The sequence below is a fragment of the Taudactylus pleione genome, unplaced genomic scaffold (assembly GCF_031769625.1).
Source record: "Taudactylus pleione unplaced genomic scaffold, aTauple2 ptg000083l, whole genome shotgun sequence".
Lineage (NCBI taxonomy): Eukaryota > Metazoa > Chordata > Amphibia > Anura > Myobatrachidae > Taudactylus > Taudactylus pleione.
In genome coordinates, this window is record NW_028284485.1 from 541,362 (window position 1) to 564,829 (window position 23,468).

General features: G+C 45.7%; 2 protein-coding genes across 3 annotated transcripts in view; one reads left to right on the plus strand and one right to left on the minus strand.

The window, feature by feature from the left end:
- Positions 1-15,027, plus strand: part of HABP2 (hyaluronan binding protein 2) — a 30,889-nt gene extending 15,862 nt beyond the window's left edge. Inside the window, exons 5-11 of the mRNA XM_088468245.1 lie at positions 2,048-2,219; positions 4,701-4,795; positions 6,525-6,813; positions 7,248-7,390; positions 10,392-10,526; positions 11,628-11,767; positions 14,863-15,027. Coding sequence (XP_088324371.1) covers positions 2,048-2,219; positions 4,701-4,795; positions 6,525-6,813; positions 7,248-7,390; positions 10,392-10,526; positions 11,628-11,767; positions 14,863-15,027 — 1,139 coding nt within the window. The remainder of the gene's footprint in view (positions 1-2,047; positions 2,220-4,700; positions 4,796-6,524; positions 6,814-7,247; positions 7,391-10,391; positions 10,527-11,627; positions 11,768-14,862) is intronic.
- Positions 15,028-17,098: 2,071 nt separating this feature from the next.
- The window catches only part of NRAP (nebulin related anchoring protein), a 157,116-nt gene continuing 150,746 nt past the window's right edge, over positions 17,099-23,468 (minus strand). For both annotated transcript variants that reach the window (XM_088468250.1, XM_088468251.1), the window contains exons 39-42: positions 22,299-22,406; positions 21,160-21,471; positions 19,398-19,529; positions 17,099-18,174 (exon numbers count right to left, since the gene is read on the minus strand). In XM_088468250.1, coding sequence (XP_088324376.1) covers positions 18,073-18,174; positions 19,398-19,529; positions 21,160-21,471; positions 22,299-22,406 — 654 coding nt within the window. In that variant the 3' untranslated portion in view covers positions 17,099-18,072. The remainder of the gene's footprint in view (positions 18,175-19,397; positions 19,530-21,159; positions 21,472-22,298; positions 22,407-23,468) is intronic.

Sequence of the window (23,468 nt, forward strand, 5' to 3'; positions counted from 1 at the left end):
GATATACTGTCTCTCTCTGTAGTGTACATACTGCCCGATATTCTGTCTCTCTCCATAGTGTACATACTGCCTGGTACACTATCTCTCTATGTAGTGTACATACTGCCTGATATACTGTCTCTCTCCATAGTGTACATACTGCCTGATACACTATCTCTCTATGTAGTGTACATACTGCCTGATATACTGTCTCTCTCCGTAGTGTACATACTGCCTGATATTCTGTCTCTCTCTGTAGTGTACATACTGCCTGAGTTTCTCTCTCTCTGTAGTGTACATACTGCCTGATATACTGTCTCTCTCTCTCTCTCTGCAGTGTACAATACTGCCTGATATACTGTCTCTCTCTCTGTAGTGTACATACTGCCTGATATACTGTCTCTCTCTCTGTAGTGTACATACTGCCTGATATGCTGTCTCTCTCTCCGTAGTGTACATATTGCCTGATATTCTGTCTCTCTCTGTAGTGTACATACTGCCTGATATACTGTCTCTCTCCATAGTGTACATACTGCCTGATATACTGTCTCTCTCTGTAGTGTACATACTGCCTGATATTCTGTCTCTCTCTATAGTGTACATACTGCCTGACATCCTGTCTCTCTCTGTAGTGTACATACTGCCTGAGTTTCTCTCTCTCTCTCTCTCTCTCTCTCTCTCTGTAGTGTACATACTGCCTGATATCCTGTCTCTCTCTGTATTGTACATACTGCCTGATATACTGTCTCTCTCCGTAGTGTACATACTGCCTGATATTCTGTCTCTCTCTCTCTGTAGTGTACATACTGCCTGATATACTGTCTCTCTCTGTAGTTTACATACTGCCTGATATACTGTCTCTCTCCGTAGTGTACATACTGCCTGATATCCTGTCTCTCTCTGTAGTGTACATACTGCCTGAGTTTCTCTCTCTCTCTCTCTGTAGTGTACATACTGCCTGATATTCTGTATCTCTCTGTAGTGTACATACTGCCTGATATTCTGTCTCTCTCTGTAGTGTACATACTGCCTGATATTCTGTCTCTCTCTGTAGTGTACATACTGCCTGATATTCCGTCTCTCTCTGTAGTGTACATACTGCCTGATATACTATCTCTCTCTGTAGTGTACCTACTGCCTGATATACTGTCTCTCTCTGTAATGTACATACTGCCTGATATTCTCTCTCTCTCTCTGTAGTGTACATACTGCCTGATATACTATCTCTCTCTGTAGTGTACCTACTGCCTGATATACTGTCTCTCTCTGTAATGTACATACTGCCTGATATTCTCTCTCTCTCTCTGTAGTGTACATACTGCCTGATATTCTGTATCTCTCTGTAGTGTACATACTGCCTGATATTCTGTATCTCTCTGTAGTGTACATACTGCCTGATATTCTGTCTCTCTCTGTAGTGTACATACTGCCTGATATACTATCTCTCTCTGTAGTGTACATACTGCCTGATATACTATCTCTCTCTGTAGTGTACATACTGCCTGATATTCTCTCTCTCTCTGTAGTGTAGATACTGCCTGATATTCTGTCTCTCTCTGTAGTGTACATACTGCCTGATATTCTGTCTCTCTCTGTAATGTACATACTGCCTGATATACTATCTCTCTCTGTAGTGTACATACTGCCTGATATACTATCTCTCTCTGTAGTGTACATACTGCCTGATATTCTCTCTCTCTCTCTGTAGTGTACATACTGCCTGATATACTATCTCTCTATGTAGTGTACATACTGCCTGATATACTGTCTCTCTCTCTGTAGTGTACATACTGCCTGATACACTGTCTCTCTCTGTAATGTACATACTGCCTGATATTCTCTCTCTCTCTCTGTAGTGTACATACTGCCTGATATTCTGTCTCTCTCTGTAATGTACATACTGCCTGATATTCTCTCTCTCTCTCTGTAGTGTACATACTGCTTGATATTCTCTCTCTCTGTAGTGTGTCTCTCTTTGCATTGCACTCTGTCCTGTCATTTTGTCTAGGAGAGATTATTTTAAAATGCTTTCCACAAGATCCTACTCTAACACAATCTCCCCCACCAGCGTCACATGACTGCTACAGGACTAATGGAATTCGGTACCGTGGTTATGTCAGCTACACAGAGGAGAGATACAGCTGCCTGCCCTGGGACTCGCATCACCTGCTTAGGGAAAGCGTCAGTGCCTTTATCCCTGAGATATGGGAGCACGGGATTGGGGAGCACAACTTCTGCCGGTACATAAATGCATCAGACACCATATGTTACAGCTCAATTATTCATAAATTGCAAATGATATTCAGTAGCAAGCGAGACCAATTATCTGTTCATTAACAAGAGAAACACATTTCTACTCTTGTGATGTAAATCCTCCTATTACACTAAACTAAACTAAAGTATTTTAGAATTGTGGTCTTTCGACACATATATTCCAGCTCTTTCAGTGTAGGTGTATTACGGGCAGGTCTCGGAGGGGTGGTGGAACTCTCTGGTTGTTTGCCCTCTGAATGGAGCTGCGGACCACATGTGGTGCCCTATAATTAAAGTTTAATAATAACACCCCCCCCCTTTGTGACTCTTCAGTATCATACCCCCTGCATCTCAGCAGCATCATCCCCCACTGCGTCTCTTCAGCATCATACCCCACTGTGTCTCTTCAGTGTATCCCCTCCTGCATCTCTTCAGTATCATTCCCTCCTACGTCTCCTTAACACCAACCTCCTAGTGTCTCTTCTGCACCACCCCATGCGTCTCACCAGCGTCATCCTACCTGCATCTCTTCAGCTCACCCCAACTGTGTCCCTCCAGCAGCGATACCGACCTGTGTCCCTCCAGTTTACCCCACCGGCATCCCTCCACAGCTCACCCCACCTGTGTCCCTCCACAGCTCACCCCACCTGTGTCCCTCCACAGCTCACCGCACCTGTGTCCCTCCACAGCTCACTGCACCTGTGTCCCTCCACAGCTCACTGCACCTGTGTCCCTCCACAGCTCACTGCACCTGTGCAGATGAAGCAGTCCCTAAAGGCCGGGTTTTGTGCGAATGCACACTTTTCCCTACCTTCCATAGTAGATTATTTGTGCATTCGTGTGTAGATTATTTGCGCATGCATGTGTGTAGATTATTTGTGCATGCGTGTGTAGATTATTTGCGCAATGGATGTACCCTGAACCGACTGCTGCTCCACCCGAATTGAATGGCAGCCCCTTTCTCTCCAAAAGGTAGGAGCCGCCCCTGGTCTCTATTCACTGTGGCTCCAGTCGCGCCAAGTCCCAGATGACTCGTCCGCACCGTGTCTTTTTCGCTCAAAATGTGCGTCTTATCTGCATAAATAAAACAACTGAGCGTGACAAAGCTGCTCTGGGAGACTGCACTGATAATTTTGATGTGCGACATTTTGCGTGCGGCTGAGTCTTTATGCGCTACGATTCAGCGGCCGCTGGTGTTTCACATGCCTAGTTCCGTCGTGCTTCAACGGCAAAATTGTATGTGTTTAAAACTAATTCCTGTGCGGTTAAAGTCACAGCCCAGCGTCTCTAGTGCACAGTGAGTGGTGTTTCGCTGCCTCTGCGATAAGAATGAGATTTAAAGTGAAAGAAAGCGGTGCGCTACTTCTCTCAGAGCGTCTGAGTCGGGCATATGTCTGTATAGATGCCATTTACTAAAGATTCTACTTAACATTTAAATAACACCTTCTAGAAAATAATAACTAGAATCTGACTAGTTGCTATGGGCAACATCTCCACTTCTATAAACTGTCACTTTAGTAAATATACCCCTTATGAGGACGGAATCGGTATTATTTACCGCCGGATGCAAGTCCGGTGGTTAGAATCCCGACAGCGGCTGCCCGCCATGGGTGAAAATCCTGATCGTCCCTAAGGTAAGTATAGACTAACCTAATTCCCTCCCCTAACCCTAACCCTCCTTTAGGAGTGCCTAACCCTAATCCCCCCTTCCCCGCAGCCTAAACCTAAGCCCCCCGGGTGCCGGGTGCCGGTCTCCCGGCGTCAGTCAAATGACAGACGTCTAGATTTAGACACCTGTCATTTAACCCTCACCGGGATAAAGCAGTTGGGAAGCCGGCTGTCGGGATTAGGTCTGCCGGCTTCCCGACTGCATACCATGAGGACACATCTGTACAAACATCCCTGATCTCTTCCCAAGATATACCCCAGCACCTCTACTCTGTTGTGCCTGTGAGATACACCTTCCCCCTCCCCCCCTCCCCTTATACTCCCCTACTACTCCCATCTTCACCATTTCTGCTCCTCACCCCTGGAACTCCTTACCTCGCCCCACCAGGACCTTTTCAGAGTAGCAGGAAGGTGATTTGGAAGCAGAGTATGTAATTTTGTAATTTAGAGGGATATTCTGGAAAGATAAAAGTGAAATTTCAGCAAAAATAAATAATTAATTTACACCTTATTTCTAGTAAATCAGTTGTTTCGTTTGGGTTTTTTTTGGCAGGAAATTGTATTACTAAATGTGTCAACGTTTAAATAATTTTTTATTTTTATTATATTCTATAAAACAGGACTAAAAGTTTTTAGAGAATATGTCCCATACTTTGACATTTTCTGCAATAAAAACCCTAATTAATTGTCGTATTATGTTCTCCAGAATCCCAACATGAAAACTGAATAATATTGTAACGCAACGGCTCACCTGCGTCTCCCAGTTACAGCTGTACGTAATCTCTGCTCCCTTCCCTCAGGAACCCAGATGGTGCGGAGAAGCCCTGGTGCTACTTTATGGGTGAGGACGGGAAGCTGAGATGGAACCTTTGTGATGTTCCTGACTGTGCAAAGAGTAAGTATGGCTCCAAATCCCAGCGTTCCCAGCCTGTGCCCCCAGTGTGCACTATTCATGTCTGTGCGCCACTGTCCCTTCTAGTCCTAATTGAATAAGTGTAAAATACTTTATTATATTGGGCGGGATGTACTAAAGGAAAAATGCGGTGAAAACCCACTTTTTCTGGTTTTTTTTTACCGCATTTCCATATGTACTAAGCTCCGGCCGCCCTTTTATCGGTGCAGAGGGTAACGCCAGAAAAACCTGGCGTTACCCTATAGAAGCCTATGGGCTTCTTACAGCACCCCGCTCCCGACGCCTCGCCGTCGCCCAGCGCTGGCCCCCACTCACCTGCTCTCCATGGTCGCCGGCCCGCGCTCCTCCTGAGTCCTCCGCCTCCTAATCTTCTTCCGGGTGCAGGGAGGAGGAGGAGCCCGGGGATTCCTGCACATGTGACTTGCAGGGATCTCCCAGGGCGAGGAGGGGGCGGGGTCCAACGGAGACCCCGTCACCCGGCGTTGGCTGCTTCGCAAAGGGCAACTCTTATCGCAAGAGCTGTCATTTGCGATACTAAGCGCATATGTTAATACATATGCAATTAGCAAGGTTGCGGTGACTGGCGGAATGGTCACCGCACCCTTAGCACATCCCGACCTATGTCTCTTGTACAGTGCCTCCGCTGTTGTCATATGGCGTAATTTTCCTACCAGGTGCACTGGGCATTCAGAAGCTGCCAGAAGATTGCACGGTTGCTAACCCTGGAATTATTACACTGTAAATTGTCATTTATGTAACTAATTAAAATGAAGCGATGGGGACTTGTCTTAATCTCTGTATCAATCCCTGGAGAAGCTGCTTTTAGTGTCGCTGGGCATATTCGTGTTTGTTTCTAGACCTAAGCTAATTGTGTCTCTCTCTAGGAGTGCGCTATAAGCGAAGAGGGAGGAGCATTAGCTGAATGTTTCACACATCCTAAGAGGGAGATGTATCAAACCTCATGAACAGGACAATTGGAGAGGTTGCCCATAGCAACCAATCATCCTCTAGCTATATTTTATCTAGCACAGCCCGTGAAATGACAGAAGCCGATTGGCTGCTTTGGACAACTTCTCCACTCTATCTCTCTCCGAGGCTTGATACATCTCCCCCCTATTGTCTTCCGTCGGCTTCGGAATCTGCATTTTCTTACTGGAAAATCATTGGGAACGAGGCAGAGCTGAGCGCTAGTCCGTTTGTGGAGCGTTTCTTAGGCATTCTCACTCTGCGCAAGCTCCGGCACCAAGTGCGCACAACTACAAGCGGTATAGGGTGGTACGCATTCCAACGCACGGGCATAACTGGGTATTACACTCACATAAGCACAGAATAAAGAGGGCGTGTCTAATGAATGGTTGGGGCGTTAAGCCCTAAAGTCATATGAGGCTCAGCAAGAACCAGCAGTGAAGGGCTCTGGTTGATGCCCCCGCCTGGCACAGCACCAATGCTGGATGGACTGAGATGCCAAGTTCATGGTGTTTATGATGCCACTTTCCCATCTCTGTCCCCCTGTGCTATATTACAATGCCAGCCAGAGAGGCTCTATCAGCCATGTCCTTCGCTCAAGCCGGGGACAGCTGGAACTTATAGTTATGTTTCAGACAGATAAGACAGAACAGAGTTTCACTGCAGTTCATAGTCCAGAGAACCACAAACATTCCTACGTTTTCCGTTCCCAATAACGTTGCTATTCCTCCTGTCTGCTTCTCAGTATCACATCCTAATGTAACCACGATTATGAAGCTGGCAAAATCCACGGCGCCCCCCGGCATAACGGTGAAAGCGGACACCTCATTTTCCACGTGCGGCATCAGGGAGCTGGCGAATGACTCCCGCAGAAGGATAATCGGTGGGAAGAGGACACAGCCCGGAAAACACCCGTGGTTGGCATCACTGCAGCTGAGGTCTCCCGTGCCACCGTATCCTGGCGGCCATCTCTGTGGGGGCGTTTTAATTGCAGAGTGCTGGATCCTGACCGCTGCCCATTGCCTAAAGCCGCTGTGAGTATCCCACAGAAGTCTCCTCCTAAAGCCAGTAAGTCTCCAGCAAGGAGTCAGATGTAGGAGATCCCCGTTCTCAGACAACATGCCCCTCTGTATACAGCAATGTGGGCACCCCATAGCCGGCACTTGGTTGCTGCTCGTTTTTCATGCCATACCTATACAGGTAATTACATGCGTCAATAGGGGAGCGGATAACAGAGTGAGGACCCCAGTATGGGAGTCTATTGTTAAAGTGATTTTGCCACCTTCAGATAACCTTCATGTATAGGCTTGTACACCGCTTTGTGGAGGACATGGCAGCCTAAGCATGATATAAGGTGTCAAAGAGTTGTCTCTGGAAATGTCCCCGTTGCATAATATAAGTTCAGAACTGGTGACTGGATTGGTTGGCACATTACAATGTAACCTGTACCACGCCTCTTGTCGCCTAGGCCGCTGCCAAGCCTCTGGAAAGTGGTGCTGGGTATTGTGGATCTGCAGAAGGTGGAGACCCAGGAGCAAGTGTTTGCAGTACAGAATATAATAATGCATGAAAGTTACAGGGAGGGAATCCGCAGTTTGCACAATGACATTGGTAAGTGGTCGGTGTATGTATAACAGGGCCCTATAGCACAACTAGGAAATTATGGCCCGTATTCAATTAGAAGCGAAAAGTCAGTTGTCGGAATTTGCCGTCATCGCTGGTTTTAGGTGCGTAAAAGTATCGCGCGTATCCCCGTATTCAATTGAAAGTCGGCAAAAACGGGACCCACTATGGATACCCCCGATTAGCCCCGCTAAAGGTATTTGGGGTTTTTAAATGGTCTCAATAGGCGCTATTTAGCGTCTTTGAGCAAGTGGTTAATAATTTTTTTGGGGGGAAAATAAGTTGTCCCATCAAATTTGGGGTACATGAAAATGGGTGCAAGCATATTTTAAAGTTGCTAAAGTCAAACATTAAAAAGCGCAAAAAAATGCACTTTCAGCAAACAGCTGCAATACAAAATACACCTCCCCCATACTTCCAGACTCCCCTCCCCAAAGGCTATTTCGCTAGTTTTTGTACCCACCACTTTGTTGGTTTTTTTTGCCCACTTTTTTGGGGTGCCTTTTGTGTTTTTTTTTGCGGTTTTTGATGCAATTAGCATCAAGGGGGTGTAGAAAGGGTTGCTGCAATTTTGCACCCCAAAACCCTGATTCTGCACTTTTTCCACCGGGTATCCATTGGCGAAGCTTTTCCGCTGGTTACAAGGCTCAAACTTTTCGCAGTGGCGAAAAGTCGTCCAAATTGAATACGGGGATAAATGGGATTGGTGAAAATTACGTCATCGGCGAAAAAGTATCGCGGAAACTGACTTTTTCGCTTGTAATTGAATACGGCCCTACAAGGGGATGAGGGTGAGGCTGTTTTGTCTTTTCCGTTATGTTGGTTGTTGGATCACTTTCAAAACAAGTTCGTCCACAGAGGCGATTTACTCAACCTAAGGACTCTGGGCCTGATTCAACAAGGAACGCAGATACGAATGCAAAAGCGATTATGCACGCAGTCTCACTGCAATAATATGCGAATTCATTGCGATCGCATTGCAATCTCAGAACAACATAAGGATGCCCACTTTATCTTACACACATCAGTAATGTTTAGCAGGACTGCGAAAACATCAGTAACATCGAGTACCATCGCACCTGCACAAGCTCTGACCTTACTCAGGAATTGCTAATTTCCACGCACGCTGTGAGAGCTCAGGCTGTGTAGGGCATCGCAGTCGATAATTTATGCACGCCCATGCAACAGCGTTAAAACGCTCTGGCACGCCTGCGTTCGCCCCCGGCCACCCCCCCCCCGTCACCACCCACAAAATGCACTTCCTGTCAGTCACTCTGCGATGGGTCTGCATGGTCACTGCGTTCGCAGTCCCAATCGCAATGGCTAGTTCACACACACGCACTGCGATTCGCAGTACGCAACAATCGGCCGATTACGTGCATATTAACAACTGCGTTCCTTGCTGAATCAGCCCCTCTATTCAGCAATCATGTCGAAATTGGCAGCAATATTTTCGGCCAACATCGACGCGATTACTTGATTATTTTCCCCTAAGTTTTCTCCGTTGTACAGGAAAGACTGAGGGACAGAGGCTGCATCAACACTGCGCAGTCCCCGCAGGCAGTCTTTTCGGTTGTCTGAAGACGCCCCATATCAGCACAGCGTGTATATAATTATATATAGCCCTTCCTTAAACGTGTCGGCCTTGAATTGTTACTGTTCCCTCCCCCATAGGTTCCCCCATCTCCCAGGTGGAGCTTCCATGGAGGAGAATGTGGGGGCAGCAGTATGAATTAAAGGTGGACAAACACAGGGAAGAGCTATAAATTTAGTGTACTTATAAGTATACAGTATATATATATATATATATATATGCGTGTATCTATCTATCTATATCATTCTATATATATATATATATAATGTCATTCTTGTAAAGCTGTGAAATGACACTGCAGGAAACACTGGCAGTGTAATTACTGAACACGGGGAGGAGCTTCCGCCACCTGCAGGGACTGATTGGACGAGAGCCATCACCTATCCCTGCAGTTTTCGGCTGAAATAAGGATTGGGCCAATTGATTGTTGATGCTATTGAATTTGGGAGGGGCGCGTACTAACTCTAAATTGCTGCATACGAATAAAGCTGTCCAGCATTTGTGGGCTACACACTGAAGCAGCCAGTACTAAAACCCTGCATGCAAAAGAGAATAAATGCAGTGTAGCATGGTCTGTGCAATGTTACTTAGGGGTCTATTTACTAAGCTGTGTTAGGAGATAAAGTAAACGGTGAGAAGGTACCAGTCAGTCGCCGACACGGGCCCTCTCCTCTATGTCCGGCAGCCGGCAGCGCACTGAGCCGGAATTATAGACTGTGGGCACTAGAGTGCACCCAGAGTCTATAGAGTATGCACAGGTCACCGGGAAAATGTCCGCGGTGGCCTGTACTCCGCATACGCAAACGATGGCAATATGGCCGCGGTGGCCATTTTCCAGTCGTTTTTAGAGGGCAGGACCCCCGCTCCGACGGAGAGGTAAGTATGCTGTGGGTGCAGGGTGTGTCCCAGGACCCCATGTGCCCCGCACACCCTGCACCCATTATAGATACGCCCCTGCATCCAATCAGCTCCTGTCTGCCATATCACAGGCTGTTTTTGAAAAATGACAGTTGGGAGCTGATTGGTTGGTACCTTATCACTTTTAACTCGTCTCCTAACACTGCTTAGTAAATAGACCCCTTGATTTTTATGTTTGCTTTGCTCCCAACTAAGGGGTAAATTTACTAAAGTGAGAGTTTCTAGAAGTGAGTTTTAAAAGTGATGTTGCCCATAGTAACCAATCAGATTCTAGCTATTATCTTCTAGAAGGTGCTAGTTAAATGTTAAGTAGCATCTGATTGGTTGCTATGGGCAACATCACTTTACCCCTAAGACTCAGAGCCATTATCTCCAGTTTCGGCCACTATAACGTCAGGGCGCAGAACCTTTGTGTTGGATGAGTAGAGAGTCGCCTGGGATAGTTCAGGGTCCTCACTGTTCTTCTCCTTATTGCAGCTCTTATGAAACTAAAGAAAGTTAATGGAAAGTGCGCGAGGGAGACAAAGTTTGTGAAGACGGCGTGTTTACCGGACCACGAGGTCTCGCCAGGGCAGATCTGCCTGATATCTGGCTGGGGGATGACAGAAATAGGTGTGTTTCTTAGCTGCTACCTGTTATTATTACACAGATGTTTGGACTTTGCACACATAGGACCTGTTACCGTAGATGCCGCTGCTTGTGTACACGGGAATATATTCTCCTGTATAAGAGTTGTGCGTTTATCTAGGTGGTCTGTCCGCCCCGTATCTGTACACTTGGTTTACTTCTAGTTCATATCAACAGGCGTATTTGCGTTTCCGCCCAACTCAGCATGACACGCCGTGGCATCAGTACACCCACACTTTGCCGACATTAGAACTTGCCTCGTCACAGCACAATTACACCTCAGTCGCAGGTGGCCGCGTATTTGCGGTGTACGACATCGCTCACACTTGCGTACACTCGGTGCCACAACATGTGCTGTGCGAGAACGCTCCAATTACACTCAGATTCAGAGTCTTTCCATGAAAAGTTCCAGCTGCGGTTACAGGCAGTGGCGGTTGTAACGGTGGGGCCTCGGCGCAGTCCAAAAGTAGCAGAGGAGAGCTGGATAACTCAAGCCCATAATTGTACCTGTAATAAACACTTCTCCATATTTCCGGGAGTCTGCGGGAATGCTGACATTCAGCGGTGGGAATCAGAGGCGTGTTTCACAACCGCGGGCAGGGCAATCAGCGGCATCCATGGCGTATCGGCCTGCCCCTCAGACTCCCATTTCCTAGTTGACGGAGGAGTTAATTAAAGTTGAATTGAATAAAAGACGCCTCAAAACCCTCGTTCATAAGTTTATTAAATAAAGAAAAATTAAATAAATCTTTTTTTGATTCATTATTGATCACGTGGGGGGGGGGGGGGACCCTAAAGACCACCAAATCCCAATGAAAAAATTCCACCCGCTCTGGACAAATGACACCTACTGTATAACATTACTATAGTCCAGAGATTCTGGGCTCCTTCTAGTTGCCAGCTAATGACAAGCAGCCAGTGCGAGAAGCCCCGCGTGATGAATTGGGAGAGTTGCTGAGAATCCCGGTGATTATTATGCACATTTATGATGTAGCCCTGTACTACTGAGCATCCGGATAGCCGCTACTAGCCCTGATAAGCAATATACATGCATTATAGTCACACTTCTCTGTGTGTGTATTTCAGGTTACTCAGCCCAGATGCTTGACGCCACCGTCCGGGTGATCCCGGTCAGCAACTGCTCCGATACCGCATCTTATGGGAAACTAATCGACAGCAGTATGATCTGTGCTGGGGTACCAGAAGGAGGAGTAGACAGTTGCCAGGTGTGTTGCGCTATTGCGTGACCTCTTCGTGTATTCGCTCGACCCATATCACTGACTTCAGCGTAAAAAAAAAAAATCTATACAAACGGGTAAAATCGTGTCGTTTGGACCTGTTTACATGCAATCCAAAACCCAAATTTGGTTTGCAAACTGAAAGCAGACCCAAATCAAGACTTGGGGGTCTATTTACTAAGCAGTGTTAGGAGACAGAGTGAAAAGTGATAAGAAAGTGATAAGGTGCAAGCCAATCAGCTCCCAACTGTCATCTCACAGGCTGTGTTTGAAAAATGACAGTTGGGAGCTGATTGGCTGGCACCTTATCACTTTCTTATCACTTTTCACTCTGTCTCTAACACTGCTTAGTAAATAGACCCCTTGGTTCTCCCTAAAGTAATTCTGAACTGGAACTCGATTCGACTCAGAACCCCTAAGTTCGGGTGTGTTAGTATTTCAGGAATGACGAACCGCACCTCTCTACTCAGAACACTGGGGGAAGATGGGTCAAACCTTCTAGAGAGGACAGGTGGGGGAGTGTACCCATAGCAACCTAGTCAGCTTATATAGCAATCATTTTATAGAATGTGCTTGATAAATGATAGCTAGAGGCCGATTGGTTGCTATAGGAAATGTCTCTACTTGTCCTCTTCAGAAAGTTGATACATCTCCCCCTTAGGGATGTGTGACAGGTTCAGCTCAGGCTCCTCCCTCTTTCTAGGACAGCGCTATAAGCGATCAGGCAGCTTAGGTCTAGAAACAAACACTAATATACCCATCATCTGTAAAACGCAAACTCTCAATTCACCATACGCATAGAGTAGCGCCTGCGCCAGCGAATCGGTGAGTTAACCTTTGCAAACTCCATGCCATAATAATGACATACTTTAAACTGCCCCAGTTTAAAAGGGAGGGGGTTCTTAAGCATTGTCTCACCTCCGATTCTAAAGCATTGTCCTACCTCCAGACATGACAGCCCATCTATGGGAAGTTGGGATGTGTTTCCAGTTCACAGGTGCAAATGAATGGGTATTTAGGGGAGGGGCACATCACTTTATAAGTGCTTGGCACGCCCCCATGGGTGTGGCTACAGCCTCATTGTGACTTGGCCGTGCCTCCTGTCCTAATTCTTAAGGCGCCTGCACACATAGCGATGTGCTCACAATCCCACAACGTATACGATTTCCCCCTGAACTCTCCCCGGCAGTCGTGGGCACGATTTGGTCTGAAAAAGATGCCAATTTGCCACACGATCTATCGTGCCTCCTAAACTATCCAGTGCATCGTGACGTGAGATTGTCAGATCTGCCCTACAGCACGGCAGATCTGAAGATGCGATGTGCGACCTGCGGGGAAGCGCATCGCATCGTGAGTGGGGACTCACGATTTGGGCATATTTTACACGATCTGTCGTTCCGATGCGTCGGAATCGGCCAGATCGGGTAAAATATCGCCATGTGTGTAGACACCATTAGAACTGAAATGTTGGGACGTATGTACAGTAGTTACTGGTATTGATAGTTAGCTACCCCAATATATTCTTGCTAAGGGGTCAATTCATTATCACTTAATGTCTACAAAAGCATATGAAAATGAACATTTTCACCTGCTATTGTAGAAATTAAGTTTTTGGGCCATTCATCAAGAAGGTAGAGCAGGAGATATCTTCTGCTTACCTTTGTCTCCCGAAATGGCCCGCTGTCCCCATACACTAGTATTACAGATATCTCCTGCTTACCTTCCTCTCCTGGAATGACCCGCTGTCCCCATACACTAGTATTACAGATATCTCCTGCTTACCTTCCTCTCCTGGAATGACCCGCTGTCCCCATACACTAGTATTACAGATATCTCCTGCTTACCTTTCTCTCCCGGAATGGCCCGCTGTCCCCATACACTAGTATTACAGATATCTCCTGCTTACCTTCCTCTCCCGGAGTGGCCCGCTGTCCCCATACACTAGTATTACAGATATCTCCTGCTTACCTTTCTCTCCCGGAATGGCCCGCTGTCCCCATACACTAGTATCACAGATATCTCCTGCTTACCTTTCTCTCCCGGAATGGCCCGCTGTCCCCATACACTAGTATTACAGATATCTCCTGCTTACCTTTCTCTCCCGGAATGGCCCGCTGTCCCCATACACTAGTATTACAGATATCTCCTGCTTACCTTTCTCTCCCGGAATGGCCCGCTGTCCTCATACTCTGGTATCACAGATATCTCCTGCTTACCTTTCTCTCCCGGAATGACCCGCTGTCTCCATACACTAGTATCACAGATATCTCCTGCTTACCTTCCTCTCCCGGAATGGCCCGCTGTCCCCATACAGTAGTATCACATATATCTCCTACTTACCTTTGTCTCCCGAAATGGCCGCTGTCCCCATACACTAGTATCACAGATATCTCCTGCTTACCTTCCTCTCCCGGAATGGCCCGCTGTCCCCATACACTAGTATCACAGATATCTCCTGCTTACCTTCCTCTCCCGGAATGGCCCGCTGTCCCCATACACTAGTATCACAGATATCTCCTGCTTACCTTCCTCTCCCGGAATGGCCCGCTGTCCCCATACACTAGTATCACAGATATCTCCTGCTTACCTTCCTCTCCCGGAATGGCCCGCTGTCCCCATACACTAGTATGGGTACGGAATTCATCAAGCTAAGAAAATGCTATATTTTCGGAGCTTGACTGTGGGAGCAATCGCATCTTCAGATGGCGTTTTCTCCTGCTCGCAGCACACACCTCGCTCCTCCCCTATGTGGGATTTTTCTGCCCCTGTCCGGTTCCTTCCGCTGGATGCCGGAGCTTTGAACTCTAGGTCACGCACACACACTAGCACTGCCGAGTAAGATTGGCTGTGCTAAATTTCACTGCTTTGAAAGGAGCAGTGAAGTCGCTCTGGGGAGACAGACGATTTTCAGATCAGCTGTCTCTGGCTCTCGCCGCAAGTTAGTATGTTAATTTTCGGGGTCCTCTCGGACCCTGATAATAAACATAATGAATAGACCCCTTAATGTGGTAATGAGTGGTTTTTTTTTTTAGGTACAGACAATGCGCCGCTTTAAAATATCTGATCGATTGTTGTTGTTCTAGGGCGATTCCGGCGGTCCGCTGGCCTGTGATCACAATGGTGTGATACAAGTCGCTGGCGTGGTTAGCTGGGGGGAGAAGTGCGGTTTAAAGGACAAGCCGGGGGTTTACTCACACGTCTTCAGATTCGTCTCGTGGATCGAAAACCAAATGAAACTATATCCCTAGAACCGCCACGGTGAGAATGGACCTTGTATACAACGTACTTAGGTAATCCGGTAACGTGACAACTTCCGTCTGCCCGAAGACTGACAACACTCAGGGCGTACAGGACATTAAGAACCAAGGGCGTCTACAAATACAGACCCATTACTGTCCCTAATGTCACCATCTACCCCAATCTGGTCCCTTATGTTGTGAAATGTGCGATGTATATAACTGTAACTTGTACAATGGATATAATGAGACCTGTACCCACATCCCACATGATGTATATACTTAAGAAGCCTGCCAGTCATGTACTTAATAAGGTTATTATTGCACAATTGAGGCCCCAATATCAGATCATGTTAGGGGTAGGGTTGTTCTATGAAATTAGTACTAGTGATAGAATTTAAAAGAATAATAAATGTAGTCCTACAATTATATTAATAACCAAAACAAAAAAGGGATTGTATTTTATTAATTGAGTGGTAGTTTAAACACCCATAAAAACATGATGAGAAAATAGAATGAAAACATTGTCATGTTCATGTTAAGAGTAGCTTAGGAAAAAAAAAAAAGCTGTTTGTAATAAAATGACATAAAATATTTATGATTAGACATCTATTGTAGTTCATAATACAGTCATAAAATATATTACAGGTTGAGTCTCCCATATCCAAATATTCCGAAATACGGAATATTTTTAGCATGACTGAGAAAGTGAAACCTTTGATTTTTGATGGTTTAATGTACACAAACTTTGTTTAAAGCACAAAATTATTAAAAAGATAGTATAAAATAACCTTCAGGCTGTGTGTATAAGGTGTAGATGAAACATAAATGAATTTCATTTATGTACACAAACTTTTTTTGATGCACAATATTATTAAAAACATTGTATAAAATTACCTGCAGGCTGTGTGTATAAGGTATAAATAAAACATAAATGCATTCTGTGTTTAGATTTGGGTCCCATTCCCAAGATATTTCATTATAGTATGCAAATATTCCAAAATACGGGATATTCCGATATCCAAAATACACCTAGTCCCAAGCATTTTGGATATGGGAGACTCAACCTGTATTGTCTTTCACTACAGTAGCCATGTTGGGTTATTTTTCATCATTGCCAAAGAGTGACAAAGACTATTTACTTACGGCTTGAACAATACCTACTGTACAACTTCTCTACTTCATTCAACTCCTCCTCTACCAAATGTTGCTCAACCTGTGATTGCTCCGCCCACAGCGCATGCTGCACCGCCCATATACTTGGCCCCTTCCCTCCCTCTGTTATAGATTGAATCATTTTATAATGTACAACTTTTCTTTAACACAAAATAAATATACAAAAAGGTAAAGCTAACAAAACATAATTATATATAATAAAGTTAAATATGATAAAATAGCAAAAACGATACTGAAGTGTTTGATTTATATGCTATAATCCTGTATTATAAGCGATAACTGCCTATGGTGATATGAGGACTGTAGCAGTTACCCCGCTGGTTCCATGACCTACCGTAAAGCACGTGGACTGCAGTCACGTGGCCTCATGTCTTTTAATATCATTATTAGCAATTATTTATAGGACGCCGTAATGTCCTTTATATGTCACAGCAGCATACCCTATACTTCCTTTTAACGCTATGTTAAACTTTTTTTTCTTACGGTGTTCCTGTAATGAATTATGTTTAGTTTTAACATTAGATGTTTCTTTTGTGTTTTTTAGACAACTTTCTCACTTGTATATTTTGCAGTCGGCATATTTTATTATTTACTGTCATTTTTGTATAAAAGACTTGGACATAGTTCTCTGTAACACTGTGCAGATGTTGTGTTGTGGGGTTTTATGTGTATTATATGTGTATTACACAGATCCTCGGTATATTTTGCAAGCTCTTGTTTTTTGTTTAAATAGCCGTATAGAACGGCAAACAGTACAAGGTGTGCAGGTTCTCTGGTGTCCCTGCTGGACGTCCCTGACCTGTGACCCTATATATATATATATATGGTATCCCGCGGCCCAGCGGTCAGTGCCCGGTGGATGTACAGCGCAGGAATATATGGACGCTCAGTAAGGATTCACACTCACTGGTGCATTACTGACGTTTATTCAGTACAAACAAATCAGAATTCTACAAACAATGACAAAAATCTATTTTCATTTATTCTAGTACAAAACTGATCCTGCCAGTCTTCTAGTACCAAAGCACAATGTGCTACCTCTGCCCCCAGGGGGTAGCGGTCTGGGGGGATCCCCGTCCCTGGGTGCCATATTCTGAGTCACACGCTGTGGTGACTGCTTTAGCGTCTTTTCCCGTAGACGCCACTGCGACTTTATGCTAATGTTAGTATCAGCCCTTCCCCTGGTGTACAGCCGCGCGTCTGACTGTGCAAGGACTAAGATGCCTGCTGTGTGCATCTATGGAAGCTGTAATACCGCCTGGGGCGTCTTTAGACGCCACCATCGGTGCAAATTTGCCATCTGAGTCTGACCTTCAATGTGAGCGGTTAAGAATCTGTGTATGCAACCACTTCAGCCACACTCCCATAACGCAAGTCACCGCCCAGCATATTTCTGAAACCGAGAGTCTCAATCGCAACTGCGCCTCTGAGCGTACACACCGCGGGATGCACCGTATGACTTTTTAGGGCTGTAAAAAAAAATATCGCTCAACTCCGTAAACATCAGCTAGCGTGCGACTAAGAACCAGGCAATCTCCTATCCTAAAAACGGGACTGACCTATAGATTAAGTTAAAATATAACTCTGCTGCCCCCTAGAGACAGAATTCGGTACAGCACTATGTGTCCACTAAGCACCAATAGTAAGAAAGTGCAACTTCACCCTCTGTAATACCACAGTACTCCAACCTATAGCAATAAATACTGCAGATGCTCCCAGTGAGGCGAACGAATACGCCACTGGTTGGTTATTAGTAATAATAATATTAATCATAGCCAATTGAATAGTGCATAACAATGCAAGCAGGATTAACCGTGTAATGCAACATCCATCATATCTGTCTCCTGGCTGTGACGCATCTTGCCCGCGTTCCAGAGCCGCTCACTTCTGTATGGGCAGAGCTCTCCTCCGCTTCACCTGGAGGATCTCCGAGGCGTCTGGGTTTACAGTGCCCCGGTGTAGGGAGTGTGCATCTGCTTCACCCTGAAGGAAAGGAGAAGGAAATGTGATATTAGAGTCACTTAGCTGCAAATGACAGCCATGAGCTCTATTGTCAGATAGTATCAGTGTGACACTGTACACACCGTGACAGAGAGCCTGCGTGCTGCCCGGCTGGTGTGCGGGGTATCCTTTCCGCTGCTCACTCTATACAAAGTTCTCTGGAGTGTCAATCCATGGAGAAGTGTTACCACTTGGCAAATGCCTAGGGCAATAGGGTTTAGGGCAGTGGTCAGGGAACAGGGGTAAATTACCCCACATGGGGTACTAATGAAATTTCTGGGGGTAATGAACGGACAGCCGGCCATGCATATGAATCATTCTATAATATTTAATGATTCATATGCATGCCCGGCTGTGCCGCAGGGAGGCTCTAAGCCATATGCCCGCTGGCAATATGTTATTGCCAGCGGGCGCCCGGCTCCTTCCCTTCTCTCCTGAACTCCAGCTTCCGGTTCTCTCCATGCGCACTATGGGAGAGACGTCATGACGTCTCTCCCATAGTTCCGAGGAGCAGACAGGACGGCGGATAGTTCCAGGGCGGACAGGACGGCGGCGGATGCAGGAGCGGGGATTAAGATAAGTGTTTTTTTTTTTTTTGTACAAGTGGCACTACATGGGGCATTATATGGGGGCACTACTACAGGGGCATTATATGGGGGCACTACTACATGGGCATTATATGGGGGCACTACTATATGATTTCCTTCCTTTCAAATCAAGGGGGTAACGTCGGCGTATCTAAATATATTTTGGGGTAAAAAGTAAAAAAGTTCCCTGACCCCTTGTTTAGGGGGTGGCTCTACATGGAGCGTTGACTGCTGATATGAAGGGGCAACAGCTGGCAGCCTCTTTTTTTTTAAGCTGGTGTCTGTTCCATGTTGGTAATGGACTGGAAGTATGGCAGCCTCCCCTGCTATACATCAGGTGAGAAGTGTTGTGTGGTTTAGTCTAACCTATATATATATATATATATATATATATATATATATATACACACACACACACATACTGTGGCAGTAACCAAACACCGAGAATGTTTTATTTTTGCACACTCATTTCAGTTACTTTGTTTCTATGACTTAATTGCGGTTTTATCAATTCTGCTATTTAGTTGCAGCTTATTAAAGAGAAGTGATTCCTGCAGTAACAGAGAGGCTCCCCTTGTAACTCTGGGGTATCGGTAAGTTTTGCGTCAGGGTACATACCGCAGAATGTTCCTCTTCTCCGTCCTGTGCATGCGCTAATTGTGCAGCCTGGCGGGCGAGTTCTACCTTATAGTAACCAGGAGGGGTCCAGCCCACACCCTTCATCCAGTTCAGGTCAGACTTGTATTTCACCTGGAGACAGGAAATATTGTTTAGGAATAAAATGTAAAAAAATACATTATATAAACAAGTCTTTAATCTATATGGCACAAAGCAGCTCCTTCGTGTAAATGTTAAGAATATTATATATAACCTTATATAGGACACAGCAATCCAGGGTGTCTTCTAATAATAACCATAACATTTACAGAAGATGATGTGTGTTACAATATTAGTATAAATATATTAACATCCTTTGTCTATTATATTTAATTCATTATGTCATCTACACCACTGAGAACCGTCCAGTTATATACTATACGTTAGCAGTTATATAATATACACCCCTGAGGAAGTTGCTGAATATGAACGAAACGCAGAAGGATATTCATTTTGCATATTAGATTGCATTTTAGGCTGACAAAGTACCTCTGAAGCCTTGTTTCAATATATCATTTTGGAAGCATTTTACATTGTGAGAATGCTGCCGTGATGATGAGTGTTTATATTTTTTCAATTAAGGGCAGCACAGACGGTGTAATGGTAGCATTACTGCCTCACAGCACTGAGGTCGTGGGTTCAATTCCCACCACGGCCCTAACTGTGTTGAGTTTGTATATTCTCCCTGTGCTTGCGTGGGTTTCCTCCGGGTGCTCCGGTTTCCTCCCACACTCCAAAAATATACTATAGTGTGTATGTGTGTGAGCATGTGGTAGGGAACATAGATTGTAAGCTCCACTGGGGCAGGGACTGATGTGAATGGCTAACTATTCTCTGTAAAGAGCAAAGAGCTGCGGAATATGTGTGCGCTATATAAATAACTGGTAATAAAATAATAATAAATAATAATAATTAAACCTTCACGCTTGCTCTGAATCAGGGCGGCAATTTTTTTTTTTCAGAGCCGGCCTCCTGGCCGCTCGCTAAGCTGTGGGTGACCACCCACAGCTTTTGCGAGCAGTCAGGTGATGGTAGGGTCTCGTCCATCGCAAGCCCCAGTGAGCTCCCGACTCTAATAGAGCCAGAAGCTCACTACTGAGGCCGCCCCCAAACGGCAGGCGTTCCTTCAGGAACGCCTCCGTTTGGCCAGCCACCCCCCCTGCCCGCCGCCAAAACGGGGCGAGCTGTCAATCACAATTGACAGCCACCCCATTTTGGTGCAAGACCCGTAGCGACGGACCGCCCGTCGCTGGCTGGGTCTCGCGCATGTGCAGTGGGGGACCATCGACCCGCTGTGCGCTCGCGAGCAGATCTGAATCAGGCCCTGTGTGCGCGAGACCCTCATTAAGGTAGCAACTACCTTGTGAAGGGACTATGACACGAGGGGTGTCTCTGTATGGCGTATCTGATGCAATACGCAGTACACTAGTCTGTGTGCTAAGATGTCACACTCTATTGACAGTCATGGTTAGTTATGTTTTGTACACTGGGAAACTCCTGCAATATATATTTGTAATTAAACATTATGTATAAGGAATACCCTGGCTCTCCCATCATCCAGAACAAACATATTCACCTTTGCAAAACAAATATCAGCATCTAGACTTGCGCAACACGACACATTTGTGTGCAGAGCGGAAACGACGTCTGCAAAACTGTTTTGATGGACCATAAATGACCCCCATAAAATCCATCACCAATCCCTGTGACTTATGGTACTAACATCGCTCTGAAGACTGTGCGCCTGTTTGGCGTGTTTCAGCGTCAGCTGCTGGGGATCACACGTGTACTGGTGCAGGGGTTGGCGGTAGTTGACGTTGCTGGCTTGCTGCTGGCTCTTCTTGGCCTGGATGAATCCAGGCTGATCCATGTGAGTCCGGACCTGGGACCTGCTCTCCGCCGACAGCTTCTTGTACTCTCTGTCGCTCTGCAGTTTGCTGACCCTCATCACGTGCTGCGTTTTCGGGTCGTCGCTCGCGCTGCGGAATCCAATCTGGTGCCCCCTGTCCTGGACGAAGGCTTCTTTATAACGGTACTGCAAGGAACACATAAACCGGTCAGCACGTGTCCTTGGGTGTAATAAGAACAGACAGGAAAACGGAGAAGCGGGCAGAGCAATTTGACAAGTGGCATTGTATCATTTCGTTGCAGATAAAAATTGGTGGAATCTTTACTGTTCTTAGTAAGTAAAATGCGTTGCCAAGAAAAAAAAATAATCAACAGATATAGTACTTATTAATATTTGATTGCCTGGAATTATTCTATGATGTTACTAATAGAAGGCCTATGAGCTATATTAAAGCATTAAACCAGAGCCGTTTTATACATTATGTAAGCTAAACTCCCACCTAGTGGCCGTGGCCGGAATATTCCTAACCCACTTTAATTTTTTTTATTTTTCCTTTTACTGTGGGGAGTGGAAGAGGGGACCCAACCCAGAACTGAAATAGGACCCCATTGGGTGTTAGTGCCAAGTCTAAGCAAAAGTTACCTATAATAATTCAGCTCGAGGCCGCAATCCCAGACGAGCTGCCCGTCACCACCCATGGGGTAGATGTACAAAGCCTTGGAGAGAAATAAGTGAAGCGAGATAAAGTACCAACCAATCAGCTCCTAACTCACTTTACATGCTGTGTTTGAAAAATGACAGTTAGGAGCTGATTGGCGGGTACTTTATCTTCCTCCACTTTATCTCTCTCCAAGGATTAGACCCCTGCGGTCCTTTATAGTCCGGTAGGTCTGCCTCCGATGTGTAGACGTTACTGCACTGATCTCTTTATATGAAGATATACAGTATAACATCCCAGACCCCCCCCCCCCCCCCCTCGTCCATGCCCCGGAACATCCCAATCGTCATCTTACGTCACTGGCGATCTCCCTGGATGCCTTGGCGGTCTGGAAAGGAATAGCGTCCAGCCTTAGGTCATAGCCAGCCGCCCTGGACTGCTCCCATAGAATCTTATAGGCTTTCTGTCCAAACGGGAAGAAGGGAGGCAAATTAGTCACTGCAGGCGCCTGGCCTACATTATAAGGCCCAATAAGTGGAATAATTCAATTAGGGCCATATATATCACGATCTGCATTTTTATTACGTATGTGATAAATATTCTTCGCATAAATTTGCAAAGTGAAGATGAATATCTTTGCGCAAATTTATTAACATCCTCCTGTAAGGATACTGGCTCGGAATAAGGGCCTGTCCTGGTTCGGGTCCTCGGTGCGCACACTCCGCGTGTGCGGCCGTCAGAAGCTTTACCAGGGGGAGGTGACAGGGAGCCGAAAAATTTTGCAAATGACTAGCCCATAGGCCACTACAGGGTAACGACCATCTGGAGATGGCGTTATCCTATCAGGACCTAGCTCTGGAACACTTCGTATTCAGGAACTTGGTAAACCTGGCCGCTTCGCATCCCTCATAGAAACCTATGGGGGCTGCGGCTGCTGTCAAAAATGTAGGGAGTGCAGCAGATATCTCCGATATATCTGCTGTGGTCCCTCTTTTCATATATTCGGGGTGTCCTTAATATTTGCGGGTATCCCACAAACATTATTTGATAAATAGGCCCCTTACAGATTTTAGTATTGTTACTAGTGTATATTCATAGACCCATTATGCAATATCAAGGGCAACATTACAGAACTGGGTGCTAGAAGACCATATGGTCTCATTCACGCTGACACCCTCATCTGAACCTGCCTGATAGCTATGTACTGTACTCACAGGCGGCTATACATCTGTCCGCATGCTCTGCGTTGCATTACAGACATACAGTATATCCAAGCAGTGATCTGCGTATAGACGTACAGTATATCCAAGCAGTGATCTGCGTATAGACATGCAGTATATCCAAGCAGTGATCTGCGTATAGAAGTACAGTATATCCAAGCAGTGATCTGCGTATAGAAGTACAGTATATCCAAGCAGTGATCTGCGTATAGACGTACAGTATATCCAAGCAGTGATCTGCGTATAGACGTACAGTATATCCAAGCAGTGATCTGCGTATAGACGTACAGTATATCCAAGCAGTG